At 46.7% G+C, this 18,291-nt stretch overlaps 1 protein-coding gene across 1 annotated transcript; it reads left to right on the forward strand.

Annotated features, from left to right (window-relative positions):
• Nucleotides 1-4,292: 4,292 nt before the first annotated feature.
• On the forward strand, nucleotides 4,293-8,170 carry SPACA4 (sperm acrosome associated 4). The gene is made up of 3 exons (XM_044268421.1): nucleotides 4,293-4,457; nucleotides 7,181-7,285; nucleotides 7,795-8,170. Exons 1-3 carry the CDS (start codon nucleotides 4,403-4,405, stop codon nucleotides 7,995-7,997), a joined length of 363 nt encoding a protein of 120 aa, XP_044124356.1. The 5' UTR covers nucleotides 4,293-4,402; the 3' UTR covers nucleotides 7,998-8,170.
• The last annotated feature ends 10,121 nt before the right edge of the window (nucleotides 8,171-18,291 follow it).

An 18,291-nucleotide genomic window follows, 5' to 3' on the forward strand; every position in this document is an offset into this window, starting at 1 on the left:
CGACGCCCCTTGTCACCAGACTTCACCTTTGCCAATTGGGTCTGATATGAGTGTAATTGACATATATGTATGCATGCATGTGTCTTTCTCTATTTCAGGTAATGATTCCAGTTGGGCGGGCCCTGATGGAGTATGAGGTCGTACTCAGCTTAAAGCAGCGGGGTATGTAGTGTACGGGAGAGTAATACCCCGTCACTACAGAAGGGTCACTTGGGTATTGTCGTTCCCCCTGTATGTTTGGGGAGGTTGGTATAGAACATCTTGTCAATGTACTGCTATGTATTTTCCTGTTACTGTGAAACGTGCATGTGCAGGCCGGCTAGGGTGTCATTCCAGCTCTGAGTCACTAGAGGGAGCTAGGGAACCCTAGGTTATATAAGGCCCAGTCAGGAAGTAGTAGCAGGAGAGACAGACAGTGGGAGCAGAGGTCAGAAATGATCCTGTGTCTGAGTGAAGGCCAGGCTATGGGCCTGTGAGAGCATAGCAGGCCTGCAGCCTGCCGACTAGGAGAGGGTAGTAAAGGCCCTGTAACCGGGTTCCGGATCCAAGGAAAAGGTTCCCCTCCTGAGTCATCATCCGTTTAGATGAAACAGCATAAGCAAGCCACCAGCCAAGACACAGAATACCACAGAGGCCGATCAGATAAAGCAAGAGGTACTCAAGATAACAGAGGAGGTACTAGATAAGGACAGCTTCAAGGGTACGCCAGATAAAGGGCATTAGACCTTGGAGGGAAAGTCACATGTGTCAGGACCAGTCAGGAATAGTGTGCAAGCCGCCTGTACTGCATCTCCTGCAATCAACACTCTGTATTATACATTGCTAAGACCGGCCATTCTGTAATTCCCAAGAACCACCTGTATCTTTATGGAAAACCAACCGTCTTTCATGGAACTGTGCTCTACCTGTGTCCATGTATTAACCTGACTGATATTCAGTAAAAGTTCCAGTTTTTGTTGGCTATCCTGTGCTTGCTTCATTCTTTTACCATACCCTACACGGCGTGTCACCGTTTAATCGACACTGGCGTCACGAACTTTTAAATACCTGCCTGTTCCAGTATTTGCCCCAATTGAAGACGACAGTGGATCCCAGGTTAGTGAGTCAATCTGCACTACAAAGCCCAGCATACACTACTGACCCCCTGGGACACTGCACTATGGATAATATCAATAATACATTAGTAAGTTGCTCGTATTAACTTTCTCTACATGATAAATGCTACTTACTGAAGTGAGAGGACCCCTTTAAGACCCTTGTGTACACTGATTGGCGGTAATGTAATTGAATGTCTCAGGACCCCTTTTTTCATGATCAGTGGGTGTTCCAGCAGTCAGACCCCCAGCAATCTGATATTTATCACCGATCCTGTAGATGGGCGATGGTCATTATGGTAGGACAACCATTTTAATTATAATATACAGTAGATTATGTGCAATCTGAGGAGGTTAAGATTTGATAAATTTCATGCCAGACATTTATGCTTAAAGGGGTTGTCTCTCTTCAGTAAATGGCATTTATCATGTAGAAAAAGTTACTACAAGGCACTTACTAATGTATTGTGATTGTCCATATTGCCTCCTTTCCATCACATTATACACAGCACGTATCCGTGGTTACGACCACCCTGTAATCCAGCAGTGGTGGCCGTGCTTACACACTATAGGTAAAGGCTGGAAGTACGCATAGGCCAACACCTTTCCCTATAGTGTGCAAGCACGGCCACCGCTGCTGGATTACAGGGTGGTAATAACCACGGATACCTTCTGTGTATAATGTGATGGAAGAGAGCCAATATGGAGAATCACAATACATTAGTAAGTGCCTTGTATTAACTTTCTAAATGCCAATTGCTGAAGTGAGGCCGCCCCTGTACGTGTGCTACACTTTATAGGGTTAGGCATAAATATCTTGGTTCGTGTATTGCGTGTTTCCGATGTGTGATAGGAACTGCATGTGTCTTGTTTCTGACTGACTTAAGAGCAGGATATCCATATGTGTGTAAGGCTACTTTCACACTTGCGGTCGCAGGGTCCGGCAGGCTATTCTAGTGGGGGATCAGCCTGCCAGATCCGTGCTTACGCTATGCCACTGTGCCGCTGGAGGTCCGCTCCGACCCCATTCACTATAATGGAGGAGGGCTGAAGGGCCGGCCGCACACGGCAAACATGCCGAGATGCGGCCAGACAAACATACAGCAGACCTCCAGCGGCACGGTGGGCTAGCGTTAGCACGGATGCGGCAGGCTGTTCCTTCGCCGGAACATCCTGCCGGACCCTCCTACTACAAGTAGCCTGAATTCTGCCACATGTATGTTTGTGCATTTCGCTGTGAGTGTCCGCCATCATACTTCATCTGCAATATTTCTGTTATCACTGTAAGGGGCTCATTAACACGACCGTTGGATGTTTTGCAGTCCGCAAATTGCGAATCTGCAAAACACGGATACCTGGTGTGTGCATTCCACATTATGCGGAACAGAACAGCCGACCTCTAATAGTCTGTAATGCCGACAATAATAGGACACGTTCTATCATTTTGCGTAATGGCCATGCGGACATCCAGACACGGAATGCACACAGAGTCATTTCCGTTTTTTGCGGCCCCATTAAAGTGAATGGTTTCACAAAGAGGCCACAAAAAAAATGGTACGGACACGGAAAAAAAAATTGTTTTTGTGCAGGAGCCCTAAGGTGGGCCCCCAGAATCAGTTAAACTGGTGGGCCCTAGGTATCCCAGTCCGACACTGGTGGTAGCGGAATTCTTTGATAACCTGAACCTTGTACGCTGAACTTGAAACCACAAGTTCGCTCAACATTAGTAATGAATCTATTTTTCCTAAAATGGCTGTAAAAACCCCCCATACCTCATCCATTTACTCGCAGAGAGGCCATAGCGACCATCTTGATTGGAGATATTGCGCGGGGAGACGTGTGACATCACCACGCCAGCACACTGGCCGGGCCTGGTGACGTCATCAGTGATAACATCACTGCACCCGGCCAGCATGATGACTTGATAACGTCATCATGTCACTGCGTGAGATCAAGATGACCGCGATGGCCTCTCCGCAAGCAAATAGATAAGGTGAGTATTTTTTTCTTTGTTTTTGTTTTTTTCTTACATGTGCGCCACGTGGCCGTGCTGTGGCCCGCAAATTGCGGTCCGCAATGCACGAACACCCACCGCGGGGCAGCCGCAGCGGATCGCAGACCCATTCACTTTAAAGATAGGACATGTTCTATCTTTTTGCGGAATGGAAGTACCGGACGAAACCCCACGGAAGCACTCCATTCTGTGCTTCCGTTCCGCACCATCCCGCATCTCTGGATTTGCGGACCCATTGAAGTGAATGGGTCCGCATCCGTGATGCGGAATGCACACGGAACGGTGCCTGTGTATTGCGGATCCGCAAATGCTGTCCGCAATACGGCCACAGGGCGCACACGTTCGTGTGCAACAAGCCTTAACCTGATTAACCCCTGAAAGCCTCAATTGTAGCAACAGATGCCGCGATCAATGCAGCATTTAAAGGGTTCAATGACGGGGGGAGGTGTGATTGTCGTTCCCCATCATCGCGCCTGCTGCATGCAAAGGACTGCGCTTTGTGACGAATTTCTTTGTGAAATTTGCTGAATCTAATTTTTCGTAACTTCGCCGTGACCTGGCATGCAATTGGCTCTCTGTGATCGTAGGAGATTCGGGGAGGGTCCTCGGTGGGATTTTTGAGGTAAGCACTAGAGATGAGCGAATTTCATATTTTGAAATTTGTTCACGCTTCGTTTGGTGGTAAAAAGGTGAATTGGGTTATGGATTCCGTTACCACGGACCATAACGCAAATCTATGACGGAATGCCTTTAGAGGCATTCCGTTATTCATTCCGTCATAAAAGAAGTCTATGGGCTGCAAAACGGATCCTCTCCTGCATAACGGAAACGGGACGGATCGGTTTTGCAGCCCATAGGCTTCTATTAGGACGGAATGAATAACGGAACGCCTCTAAAGGCATTCCGTCATAGATTTGCGTTATGGTCCATGGTAACGGAATCCATAACCCAATTCTGCTATTACCACCAAACGAAGCGTGAACGAATTTCACAACGTGAAATTTGCTCATCTCTAATAAGCACCAATATTAATTACTGCAGGAATTTTTTGCAATTATCATTATATGCGTATAAAGTGCACGAAGCAACGGCCACGTTGTGCAACACACAAATATGAACGTACCTAACCAGGAATCGAAACACAGCATTCTCAGTTTCCTCCAAGTGGCAGAGCATTGCTCCATCGCCCATCACCCCCATCCTCCTTCTAGCCTGCAGCATAGGGAGGGGTCTCTATTTAAGCGAGACGAGGAGACAAGGGCTGCAGAAGGAGAGACACAGAGCTTGAGAAGACATGGAGGTGAAAGGATTCCTAATTGCCAGCCTCCTCCTGCTGAGCTGCCACATAGGTACTGTTACCCTCTATGTATTTGTGTAGGTCTTTTCAGGTGCGGGGGGGGTTGTCCTGTGCATGTAATGGGTGGGTTTATTTTATAGTATTTTGTATTATAACATGAACTTTAGATGGAAGCCAAGAAATCTCCATCCCTTATATAGTCCATCATGAATGTTCTAAATGGTTTCTGTTGTGCAGTCCTGATTGTGTAATCGAGACAATATCTGGGGTCCTACAAAGACCATGCGATCATCAAACGACATTGAAGTTGATGTCAGATGCCCACAGCCTTGATGTTGTAATTCTAAGTGGGTGCTGGGGCAGGAATGCCAGGAATTTCAGCTGCTATTGAAATAGATCCTGCGACATGCCAGCTGGCGCTATTGTTGGTGGGTTCCACGGGAGTGTGCTCGTTGGTGGTGGCTTCAACATCTCTCTGGGAGTCTTTAGGACTATAAATAAAAGTGGACTCAATAAAAATAAATATTTGGGTCATGTTCATTTAGGTGGGGGGGGGGGGATTTTTTTTCAATCTTCAATAGGCATGTTTGGTCCGCAAAATAGCATATGGATGCATTCAGAGGAGCGAGTGTGACACTCTGGACTCGTAGTGCAGCTCCGGTCCTGACCTCCCAGCACTGCTGGGGTTGCATAGCATTATACTGATTTATTATTATATATATTTTTTTTTTGTTTTCCATGGGGCTGTTTCACACGAGCGGATGCCGAGCGTGACATCCGCTGTGTGAATGACCGCCAAGACCCGATGCGGACAGCATGCTCCATGCCCCTCTATGATCTCTTTACTACGAAATCACAGTGAGATGTTGTCACTGTGATTTCGTAGTAAAGAGGTCACAGAGAGGCACGGAGCATTATCAGTCATGTTAATGTTCCATGCTTCTGCAGTCTGCATCGGGTCTTGGCTGTCATTCACGGAGCGGATGTCACGCACGGCATCCGCTCGTGTGAAACAGCCCTTACAGTTCTGGAATGTATTAGATGACGCTGACCTAATGCTGTCACTGTTATGCAATACCATTCGAGAATTGTAAGGGTTACACAGCATCATAAATCCGTATAATGCTATGCGAGTCCGGCAGGGGAGGGTGTTGCACTGCGCGTCCGGAGTGTGACACGCATTTGTCTGAAAGCGGCCTATGTCTCTATGATTGGGTTTTTTTTTTTTTTTTCTCTGACCCATGGTCAGTAAAAAAAATTACTGGTGTGTGTGAACAGACATTTAAATCAATGGGTACATGTTCTGTCCATGGAAAATGAGGACTGCACACGTCTGTGAAAAAGCGGAAATGTGAAAGAGGCCAAACCACCAACTTGTCTGGTGTTAGGGTACTAAGGGGTTAACATTCCAGTAAGTAGGTAGCAGAAAGATCAGCCTGCATGTGTAAGCCCAGCCTAATGCCTCGTTCATACGTCAGTGATTACGAGCTAAAACTAGGAGTGGCGCCTACACACAGATCGGGTAAGGAATATCTGCACCTGTCCTTTGTTTGGAGCCGTGCCTAGTTTTGGCTCGACGTTACTGACCGAACACTGCCTGTGTGAATAAGGGCTCATGTACACGACCATTGGATGTTTTGCGGTCCTCAAATTGCTGATCTGCAAAACTTGTATCCTGGCCGTGTGCATTCTGCGGAACAGAACAGCTGGCCGCTAATGGAACAGTCCTATCTGTGTCCGTAATGTGGACAAGAATAGGACATGTTCTTTATTTATTCACGGACATGGAGTCGTTTTTTTTTTTTTTTTTTTCTACCCCTCCTCTAGAAAGCCAATATTTACTGTCTACAGTATGGCCACAAGACCCAGACACTGCAGTTCAAAGAAATGTGCATCATGATGGAACCCTATAGTGATCTAAGCTTGGTGACCCCTCGGGTGGTCCAGGTCTTGTAGCCATAATAATTTATGCTAAAATGCAGCCACATTATGACAATGTGAAGAAGACTTTAGCTAACCATATACATTAGATGTGCACTGGCCAATTTCGGTGGATTTGACTGACCATCTGAAGTGTATGGTAGCCTTATGATTCTTTCCCCGATGGCTGATATCTGAAGATGAGATTAGCTGCCAGCCGTCAGTGACTCCTTCTCTCCCCACCCCTCAAATCAATACATATGCTCAGCCGAAAGCTTGCATTACACGTTGGGTAATTGGAAAGCTTTGGCCAATCTATATCTAAAGTGTATAGCCAGATAAAGATGTCAATGACTAAAACACTGGTGGTATTTAGAAAAAATGACCAGTTATGTTAATTTACCTTCCATGGTGCTGGCATTATTTGGCTCATTCAACTGTGGGGATGCATAAAACCACAAAATGAAATGGTACTGGCTCTCACCCAGGGGAAAAGCTATAGATGGTGCAGAAGCAGCAGTCTAACCTAAGCCCTGGTGCTGGTGGGAGTCAAAGGCTCTTGTGTCACATGTGATGAGATAAGTATTACAAATGGTACCTGGTATTTCCCATTACAATTTTTTTTTTTTTTTTTTTTTTTTTCCACTGGGACCTAAGGTATGATGGAAGCAAGATATACCCTCTCCAGGTTCTCACCACTAGCGGTAAATGGAATAAAGATAGTGCCCATCTGTCGTGAAGGGGCCACACGTCTCGTCAGACCATAAATATAGAAAGTAACTTTCTTGGACATGATGTCCAGAACATTCAACACTTGCATTGCAATAACTCGAGTCTTTTTGCCCTTTGTTCTAGGCCATACCCTTGACTGTTATTCCTGTGATTATGGAACCTGCTTAATTCCCTCCAAGTTATCATGCGGCGTGCTACAAATCTGCGGGACGGATACTGCCAAAGCAGGTAAATCCTCAATGAAGGGGTCCAAGTGTGTGACCTTGAAGATAAACAAGTGGAAGCACTTTCATTACGTATTTATTACATTTTGTATAGCGCAGACACTTGATGTCTTTGGTCTATCAGAATTTGCTTTTATTTGGTCTAAATCTCTAGCAAGAACTTGGTGGCTTGCTAATGAATGTTGTGTTGATCTTCAACTCTGTTTTCTTCATCTTGAGTTGAAAACGTACACTGAAGCTCCTACTGTCCTGACCTTGCCCTATGCGTAACAACTAAATTATTCAGGGGGTAAATGGTCTATTCACCCCCAAGGCGGATGGTTTGAAGTGAAGCATCATTGTCCTCAATGTTCTTCATGTGTAATGCAGGAAAGTCTGGTTCCTTCAGGGTGCAGAGTCCAGTCTATTTCTGGGGTCCCTCTACTATCCCCAAATTCCCTAACAAGTTATTTGAAATGGGTTCTGTACCCACATACTGTAGTCTTTTTTAATTTGATTTTTGGTTTCTTGCAGGCTACATTGGCATGAAGAAGAAAGCATGTGTATACCCTACAGAGTGCTTGACTGAGTCATCTGTCTCTTATCTGGGTGTGACAGTGACAACTACACGTTCCTGTTGTTTTACTGACCTATGCAATTCAGCAACTGCCCCCAAAGTCTCTGTACTCACTGGAATTGCTGCCATCTTGTCTTTGGTACTTGCCAAACTTTTCTAAGCCCATATGTATTGGGTTGGTGTCTTGTGTTTGAGTGCACTAATGAGACCTTGTGCTGTGTACTTGTATCCATGCGAAAAAGTGATTCTTGCGCTCCCCACATGATGCCTATCAATACAAATTTCTTGAATGTCTTCCACTTTTCAATGCAATATATATTTATATATAATGTTCCTATTGTGTTTGTCTGACAATTTATTTAGAAACTAGATGCTGCATCCACTTCTTACTCTCTTCTCCCCCCCCACGCATCTATCTCTGAGCCTTCCGGATATAGACGAGCGCTGCAATCTCCAGCTAGGCAAGATCACACAATTACCACCTATTGTACAGCAGTGTAGTGAGGCCCCATCGCTTCAACCATTCCCCCACCCCCTAGGCAGCTCTGCAAGTGAAGACAACCAGTCCTGCCCACAAGGTTGTTGGCGGCCATTTTAAATCCTTCCCGGAGAACTCCTTTTAAATATGCATCCAGATTCGTATAGAAGCACACAGGTGACGCTGAACCATAGGTTGTTTCTGTGCATGAGGCCAATGACTTTGGGTGGTCCTCTCAATGGGAGTAAGTTTACAGCAAAAAATATATAAAAAATTTGTCACAGCAATGCAATCTGACAATCCACTTTATGGAGACTGCAATTATAGCCATAATTAACTTGATCAGGGTATTTGCCATCAGCCATATTCCAGCAATCTTTAGCCACAAATTGGCTGTCGATATGCTTGTTTGGCTGACTGCTATTTCTCCCCACCTCCATACACATGCATTCAAAGCTTGGCTGAGCAGGTATGTCATCTCTGGGTAGAGAGAATGAGCTCCTGCCAAATACCCTTTGCCAAAGTTTAGCACACAAGGATAGGGCATGTTGTAACCCAACTGACTGATCCTTCTTTCCCCAAGATCTGCCATCAAAGAATCTGGACACTCCACAGACATAAGATGGTTGTTGCAAAATTGATGCATCTTGTCGAGACCATCTAATGGGGGGGGGGCCTCCTGACTTACTTGACAGTATACTTTGGCGGAGATGAGGATGGGCTGCTGGATTTCAACATGCCCAATACTTTTGTTCTGGATGGATCTAAGCTGCTTCCAGCCAATGATTTTCTTCCCTCTTCCTGTTGGTGGGGTTGCTGTCTGTGGATGTTAAACCGACCAATATGTTGTGTATGGCTAGCCCTAGTTAACTGGCCATGGGAGGGCTAGTGTTGGGTGTCTCCATATGGTCAACAGGACTGGCTGCATAGACTAATAGAGGGCTAATAACTCATGTACTGCTTAGTCCTATGTGCTTGCCCAGTCTTCTGCACTTCTTCTCTTCTGGGTGATGCTTCTGCTGACACATTCACTCTTCACTAAAGGCCTACTAGTCCAGTATTTCCCAACCAGTGTGCCTCCAGCTGTTGCAAAACTACAACTCCCAGCATGCTTGGACAGCCTTTGGAGGCACACTGGTTGGGAAACACTGGACTAGTCAACTCCCAGTCCAGTACTGTGTTATGGACACCACATACAAGCTGGAACCAGACCGTCACATGTGAACCTCCTGTCATGGCAGCCACATTCGTACATCGCCCTCTTTTGTCAGGAGACAACCCCCTTATTGCAGTGCCATTTCACAGCTCCCCCACCTAGTGCTGTCACACTTACGGACTCTAGCTGCTAGAAGTCGCCCTTCCTACTGACCGCATAGTACAACTGCATTGCATGCCCCAAACTGCCATCCTATGGCATCTGCACTACTTGGCACATTTTTCAAAGGTACAGACCCTACATTGGAGCATAATTTACACACCCTAAATCGCAGTAAAACCCCTTCCTCCCCAATGAGCTCACATGTCAACTTGCAGACATATTCGATAACATGTCAGGCATAATGCGCACAATTATACTTTGTATCTGTGTCAGATCAGCTTTTTTTGCGGAGTGCACATGGACCCATTCCCTTCTATAGGTCCACAAAAAAAAAGACGCGCCTGTTCTGCAAATGATAGAAAATGTCTTATTCTTGTCCATATTGTGGAAACGAATAGTCATTTCTAATTATAGGAGTGTGGAATGCACATGGTAGGTGTCCATGTTTGCAAATCCGTAGTTTGACCGACACTAGCGTGTGTATTAGGCCCCTTGCAGACGTTTGTCACGCTGTGAGTCCGCAGCGCAGCTCCTGGCCTGACCTCCCCAGCACTGACGGGGTCACATAGCATTATATTGATTGATGCCATGTAGCCCTTACAGTTCTGGAATGTATTGGATAATACTGGCAGCATTATGTCAGTGTCATCTAATATATTCCAGAACTGTGAGGATTACATAGCATCATAAATCAAGTTGGTGCTCGGAGATCAGGTCGTGAGCTGCTCTGTGGACTCGCAGCGTGACACACGCTCATCTGCAAGGGGCCTTAGGCCTTTAAGGGGTTATCCGAGAAGTAGCCGCAACTTCTGGGCTCACATGCTGAATATTTGGCACATGATCCCAGCTTGGAATGAAAACCTTCATTCCATGCTTGTGACTGAATCTCTCGCTAAAGTGCTAGTGAGAGATTCAGACTTGTGCATGTGCAGCAGGTTGTAATCCTAGACTGGGATCATTTGCCAAATTTGGGGTGGCCCCCCAACGCTATGCTGGGTCCCCCCGGGGAACACCATCGAGGTGTCAGTACGTGTGGCTGCTATCCGGAAGGGATGGTAAGGCGTGGTGCACCCCAATGGGAGAAGTCCAGAGAGTCTGGGTCTGCAGTAAACCAGTGCGCTTTTTTTATTGGTGGAATTCAGGTACAAAACAATACAGGCGAGGCATTGGGCTGGCTTCTCCAGTCTGCGCCCTGGTAGAAAAAGGGTTTGAGCTGAGGAAAAGCCTGAGCTAGCTGTCCCTCTCTCTTTTTTTTTTCTCTTCAGAAGGCTGGTACCATGGTCCAAGGCTGGTGATTCAGGGTCTGTGGCAGCGTATCCCCATCTCAGCTTCTTCTGGTTACTCGGTAGACTGGAAGAGTCTTCTACCTGGCAGAAGAAGGGCTTGCTAAGGAAAGGCATGAGCTAGCTGTACTCACTCACTCACTCTCTCATATAAACTTCTAGTGTAGGGGAGAAACTCAGGACAAACAGCTACATTGTCTCAGCTCCTGTCTGGTATAGACTTACATTAGAGCTTCAATGATACTCAATGTCAATGACAGAGCGGGTTTTCCTGACAAAAACAAGTTTCCAGATATAACACAGCTAAAACTAGACATTTAAAAGATCAGACTGTCTGCTTTTGGTGGTAAACAAGTCTGGGGTTTTCCCTCCCAAACATGCTCTTCTTTAAACCCTATGGCAGCTGTGGAAAATTACCAGCGTCTCAAAGTCCTAACAGTGTCTCAGTATTCATTAACCCTTTCCACAGAGCCATGTAAATACAGCGATTAATGAACAAGAGCTATATATATATTGCAGTAATAAACAGTATAAGTTAACCATTTCAAGATAAATAAAGTAAGAAGTTTTAACTTTGCCTAGGGTATATACGCAAATGTCAAAGTAATCCCTGCTCCAGGGCACTACAAATGTACGGCATGTGATCCCGGAAGTGGCGGATAAACTCTTTAAACAATGAAAATAGACTGTCGGCAATCACATTTCTGATGCCTCTACACCCTATAAGTCAATATGCCTAATAGTGTAATACAGGGTGTCGCAACATTAGGCCCCACCTCAGCACTCGCTAACTAAAGGTCAAGAGCACTGCCCAAAATTGAAAACTTCTGATCGTACAGTGCCTGTGATTTCTGGGAAAACATTCAAATATTCTAATTATACCTTTTGACACAAATTAAAATCGACTGATGCCACGGCTGCACAGGAGGAGAAGGTATAATGCCAGACATAGCGTAGTTGTCACAACCCCAATGCAGCAATTTGGCTTCCGTGCGTAGATAGTAAGTGTGTTTGTATGAGTGCCTTATAGTGTGTGTACAGATGTAGCAGAGTTAACACACACACACTTGGTGAGTTATCACATCTAGTTAACGCGTTATGACTGTGACTGTTAACCCTGCTACATCTGTATGTGCACATGTATACAATGAATGTAAATTGTGGGTGTGCATGTGTGCGCTAAATACGTGCATGTATGTACTGACATTTGATTACACGGACGCTGTATTATTTATACACCATATGGTACACATAGTATTGTCATGATATTACCGTATTTTTCGCCCTATAAGACGCATAGGTTTTTGAGGAGGAAAATAAGAAAAAAAATATTTGGAACCAAAAGGTGTGCTTTTGGTGGGTTTTGAACTAATTGTGGTCTGTGGATGGCGTACTGTTATGGGGGATCTGTGGGTGACGCACTGTTATGGGGGATCTGTGGGTGGCTCTTATTGGGGTCTCTGGATGGCACTGTTATGGGGATCTGTGTATGACACTGTTATGGGGGGGATCTGTGTATGACACATATATAGCATCTTATGCTATGTGTCATCCACAGATCCCCTCCATAACAGTGTCCCTGTAGTGAATGACCCTCAATACAAGGGGTGGGGGTCGCATCTGCTTTTATAATGACAGCGGGGCCCGTGCAGTGACTGTATTCTACTACACGGGCCCTGCTCACTGTATAATCGTATCTGTATTCTGTAATTGTTAATTATGTATATACCGGTAATCACATAATCAGCGCTACTTACAACTACAAGTGCTCGGTAGGTAGCAGAGAGGAGGCAGGCCGGGAGGAAGGGCGCTGGCAGCGTGAGTCGCCACGTTATGCGCCTACGCTGCCTGCTTCATTCATAAAGTGGGCGGCGCAGGCGCGTAACGTAGTGAGTGACGCGCCGCCCGCCCGTCCTCCCGGCCTGCCTCCTCTCTGCTACCTACCGAGCGCTTGCAGTTGTAAGTAGCGCTGATTATGCGATTACCGGTATATACACAATTAACTATTACAGAATACAGATACGATTATACAGTGAGCGGGGCCTGTGTAGTAGAATACAGTCACTGCACGGGCCCCGCTGTCATTATAAATGCAGATGCCGGCCCCCAGCCCCTCCTCCTTCACAGCTGATACACCTGCCGCGCGGCATCGCGGCGGGTGTGTCATTGAATATACGGCAAAATCAGCAGCATTCGCCCCATAAGACGCACTGCTATTTTTCCCACACTTTTGGGGGGGGAAAAAGTGCGTCTTATAGGGCGAAAAACAAGGTATTCACTTATAGAAAGCAAAGTAAATAGTGACTGTAGAGGCAAGTGCCCAGTATGTATGTATGTATGTATGTGTGTGTGTGTATATGTATGTATGTATATATATATATATATATATATATATATATATATCATAATCAAGTTCAACCAGGGGATGGGTGGGGACTAGGGATGAGCGAACCTGGACTGCAATGTTCAAGTTTGCACCCAAACACAGCCATTGGTGCGAAAGTCCATGTCTGGATTTTAAATAAAGTTTGTTGAAAGGCTGCAGGGCAGCCAATCAACAAGCGTTTAAGCTGTGGGCACCTAGTATTGGCATGGCTGTGATTGGCCGGCACAGCACGTTATCCTGCATGCATAAATGCCGGATCACGAGTTGTGCCACCATTTTGTTCTGACTAGTAGGGACAGGACGCTGCTGCACTGAGGGACAGTGTTAGGCTTTTAATGTAGCTGTTCAGTCTGTGGGTGGCCCGTAGGCATTTTTGATCGGTGCAGTACACCTCCTTTGCACCAGTGACACAGAAATGCAATACTTAATCGGGCTGTTAATTCTGTTGGTGACCTAAAGCCATTTTTTGGGGTTCAAAACGCAGCCTTTGCATGCATCTTACTGTAATAGAATAGTTAATCAGTCTGTTAATTCCGTCTGTGACCTATAGCCACTTTTTGGTTTGAGAGACAACTCATTTGCACCCTTGACACAGAAATACAATGAGGAGAGCATCAAAATAAGGGAGGTGGCCATGGTGCTGCTGGTGTTCGTGGAGGAGCTACTGCTGCAGGGAGAGGACGTTGTCGATCTGTGCCAGCTATGTGCCCAAATGAAACACCTTCCTCTGGTGCACCCAGGCAACAGGACATTCTGCGTCATTTTGTAGGCCCAAATGCCGCTCTACAAATGGTGAGGTCAAAACAAGTAGAGCGGGTAGTAGATTGGATGGCTGACAGTGCCTCCAGTTCCTTCACATTGTCTTCCACCCGGTCCACTGCTGACCACCGCAGCACGTCTCTGATAATGATGACAAAACACAGTGTCAATTGCTGCAGCTTTATGCAGTGTAAAAACTGACAAGGAGGGCAGGGGTGAGGAGTGGGTGGAAGATAATGTGGAGGATGATGAGGTCCTAGACCTCACATGGAATCCAGGTCATCCGAGTGACGTGTACAGTTTGGTGGTCACGCAGCACCAACCGCACAGCAAGTGGGAGTAGGGTGAAAAACTACAGCAGCCACCCCCTAGCCAGTACGCCTGCTACTGCCCACCGTGCTGAGGGACAGTGCACACCAAAGCCAACTCAAAGGTGTTCCCTAGCGTGGCAGTTCTTCAGACAATGTGCTGATGGCAAGACACGAGTGGCTTGCACGCTGTGCAGTCAGAGTCTGAAGCGAGGCATAAATGTTCTAAACCTGAGCACCACCTGCATGACCAGGCATCTAAGTGCAAAGAACAAGCTGCAGTGGAATAGACATCTGAAGAACCACAAAAGATCTGAGGCTCCTCCTGCTTCCTCTTCTGATGTGTTCTCAGCCTCTTCCTCCCACTTGGAGAGACCCCGCAAAGAGAGGATGTGACAGCAACACCACCACCAGTGTCACCAAGCATCTCCACACTGTCTCATGGAAGTGTTCAGCTGTCCATCCCTCAAACACTTGAGAGAAAGAGGAAGTACCCCCCTACCCACCCACGATCCCTAGCTCTGAATGACAGCATTCAAATTTCCTGTCCTTTGAAATGCTGCCATTCCGTCTTGTAGACGGACGGACATTTTTAAAAACTTAATAACAGTGACTGTCCCGCAGTACGTGATTCCCAACCACCACTACTTTTCTAGGCGGGCCATCCAAGCCCTGCACGAACAAGTGACGGATAAAATCAGGTGTGCGCTGCGCAACACCATCAGTGGCATGGTCCACATAACCACTGATACATGGACCAGTAAGCACGGCCAGGCACATTATATCTCCCTAACTGCGCACTGGGTAAATGTAGCTGCGGCTGGGCCTGAGTCAGAAAGCGGTTTGGCGCATGTCCTACAGCCACCGAGGATTGCTGGACATTTCTCGGTGCCTCCTGTTGCCTCCTACACTGATTCCTCCTCCTTCTCTACTGCCTCCTTATCCGGTCAGCGTAACACCTGCTCCACCAACTTCAGTACAGCCAGGGGGAAACAACAGCAGGCTGTTCTGAAACTCATGATGTTTGGGGGAAAAACCCCACACCGCACAGGAGCTGTGGACGGGCATGGAAGAACAGACCGATGAGTAGTTGGTGCCGCTGAGCCTCAAGTCCGGCCTGTTGGTGTGCGATAACAGGCAAAATCTTGTAGTAGCTCTGGGACTGCTGCAGAAAGTGCAGGATCTCTGTGCACACTTTTCGCCTGTCTGCGCTGCAGCGTAGCTTCTGCCTTCCTACCTCATATGCGATGTACCCAAAAGGTGAAACTCCACCTTGCACATGCTGGAGAGACTGTGCGAGCAGCAGCAGGCGATAGTGAAGTTTCAGCTGCAGCACGCACGGGTGAGTCGCTCTGCAGAACACCATCACTTCATCACCAACGAGTGGGCCTCCATGTGGGATGTGTGTGCCGTGTTGCGCTGTTTCGAGTACTCCACCAACATGGCCAGCGCCGACCACGACATCCTCAGAGTTACTATCCCACTTTAATGCCTCCTTGAAAAAAAGGCTTCAGGCCCTGTTAGATGAGGATGTGGCACAGGAAGAGGAACAGGGATCATTCCCATGGTTATCAGGCCAGTCGTCCTACACGTGGCTCGAAGAGTGGGTTCCTGCACCAACAGCGGCCAGGTACACAACTATCCAGCCAGGGCACAGTTTTGGAGGATACCGAGGACGATCAGGAGGAGGAGGATCCGTGTTCACAGCAGGGTGGTACCCAAATCAGCTCATGGGCATCAGTGGTGCGTGGCTGGGGGGGTTACAGAGGACACAGACGATACACCTCCCACAGAGGACAGCTTGTCGTTGGCTCTGGGCAGCCTGGCAGACATGAGCGACTACATGCTGCAGTGTCTGCGCAATTAATTCCGAGTTGCCCTCATTGTTACCAGTGTTGATTACTGTGTGGCCACCCTGCTGGATCCCCGCTATAAGGATAACGTACCGTCCTTACTTCCGTCACTGGAACGTGATCGGAAGATGCGTGAGTACAAGCGCACGCTGCTGGTGGCATTCCCACCTGAGCGGGGGCTCAGTGGAAGCATGAGGCGGAGAAGGGGGAAGTCGCCAACTCAGCAGGGGCACCGCCAGCACCTCAGAAGGGAGGGTCAGCATGGCCGAAATGTGGAAAAGCTTTGTCAGCACGCCACAATATACAGCACCACCAGCTGATATGGACCGTCTTAGCAGGAGGCAGCGTTTCAGCAACATGGTGGAACAGTACATGTCCACGCGTCTACACGTACTAAATGACGGGTCTGCCCCATTTAACATATGGGTCTCCAAATTGGGCACATGGCCTGAGCTTGCCCTTTACGCCTTGGAGGTGCTGGCCTGCCCTGCAGCAAATATATTGTCCGAATGTGTGTTTAGCACGGCAGGGGGGATGATCACTGACAGGCTCATCCGCCTGTCCACAACCAACATGGACAAGCTCACGTTCATTAAAATGAACCAGGCATGGATCCCACGGGACTTGTCCGTACCTTGTGCTGAATACAGAAGAATACCGGCCGCATACAGCCATTGTTAGACTCCAGCACAGTTTGTGCGTTCTGCCATTTCTCAATGTTTTGGAGCCTCAAAAAAAAACAAAAAAATGTTGGCTACCTTCTCCGCCTCTTCCACCTACACCGCCATGTCCACCTTCTCCTCCACTCGGACCTCCACCTCCTGGTTCAAGATTATTATTTGTTATATTGGCAGAGTAGAGAAGTATACCGGCCGCACCCAAAAAAATGGCTATAGGTCATGCACAGAATTAACAGACAAATAAAAACAAATAATTAAAGAAAAAAATTCCCATCCTCTTAAGTCTCTGTAGAGTTCAAAAGAGATCAACTCTTCCTTTATCTCCTATAGAATACCCAATGGATTTATTTTAACAGCTGTGATTTTGTGAACTTTAGGAATATAGGCAAGTTGGGGGTCAGCACAGAATGGAGTTTAGGGCTGTCAGGCTGCCGCACTTGTTCTGGATAGATTCTTTATTTCGTAGTAAACCTTGCAAGAGAAGTATTTCTTGGTAGCAATAAGATTGATGCAAAATAAAAAATAAAAACATTTTCTTTCACTGCAGTAATGCTTTAATGGTACAAACAAAATGAGAAAAAAAAAAGAAATTACAGGACTACCAACTCCTATAATGAGGAAAGTCACTTTGAAAGAGAAGGACCCAAAAGGTAGTCTACAGAACCATTGGTAAATAGTGACATTAAGGGGTCCAAAAGGACCAAAGTCTTTTCTACTATGAGTAGGTAACAAAGGCATTTCAAATACAAATAAGTAGAACAGATTATAAGAACGTGCAAAAGAAATCTATCAAATGGAGTAGCCTTCGGGGTGCCATCATAGGCATGTAAGGAAGCTCTTTACAGTCTGGCCACCCACAATGAAATAAAGATGGCAATGGTGGTTTGAATGGATGCTGAGGGAAAGGTAGCTCCAACAGCATGACCAAGTGGCAGAAATTCTTACAAGGTTAAAATCTATGGTCTCAGGTTCTCGCATACAGTCGGTGGGTGCAGAACATGACCTCATCGGCCAGGAAAATGGACCTGAGAAGACAAAGGAATATACATAAATGAGAAGTAAGAAGAAAACTGTCTTTGCAAGAAGACAAGCTTAGGCTGAGTTTACACCAGCGCTCAGCCTTTCCGTTCTCCTGCTCCTATAACGGAGCAGGAGAACGGAAAGGCTGAACGCTGATGTGAACGAGGCCTTAGTGGTTACAGTACCTCCATAAGGGCACAGTAAACTGTCTATTTAGGTGGCAACAGACAAATATAAAGAACTCTCTCTCTCTCTCTCTCATTGCACCCAACTACCTGGGCAACATCACTCTGTGTCTGCTCTCCTCAGAACGGCTGTATCTGCATTTCTCAGCATGGCTTTCTTTCCTTGTGGTGATCTCAACTCCTC

The sequence above is a fragment of the Bufo gargarizans genome, chromosome 9 (assembly GCF_014858855.1).
Source record: "Bufo gargarizans isolate SCDJY-AF-19 chromosome 9, ASM1485885v1, whole genome shotgun sequence".
Classification (NCBI taxonomy): Eukaryota; Metazoa; Chordata; class Amphibia; order Anura; family Bufonidae; genus Bufo; species Bufo gargarizans.

What these genes read in the sequence shown, in the direction of transcription:
- SPACA4 (XM_044268421.1), top strand. Translation starts at nt 4,403, where the DNA reads ATGGAGGTGAAAGGATTCCTAATTGCCAGCCTCCTCCTGCTGAGCTGC. An exon ending in CCTGCTGAGCTGCCACATAG is followed by an intron (nt 4,458 to 7,180) that starts GTACTGTTACCC and finishes CCTTTGTTCTAG; the next exon opens with GCCATACCCTTGACTGTTAT. An exon ending in GACGGATACTGCCAAAGCAG is followed by an intron (nt 7,286 to 7,794) that starts GTAAATCCTCAA and finishes GGTTTCTTGCAG; the next exon opens with GCTACATTGGCATGAAGAAG.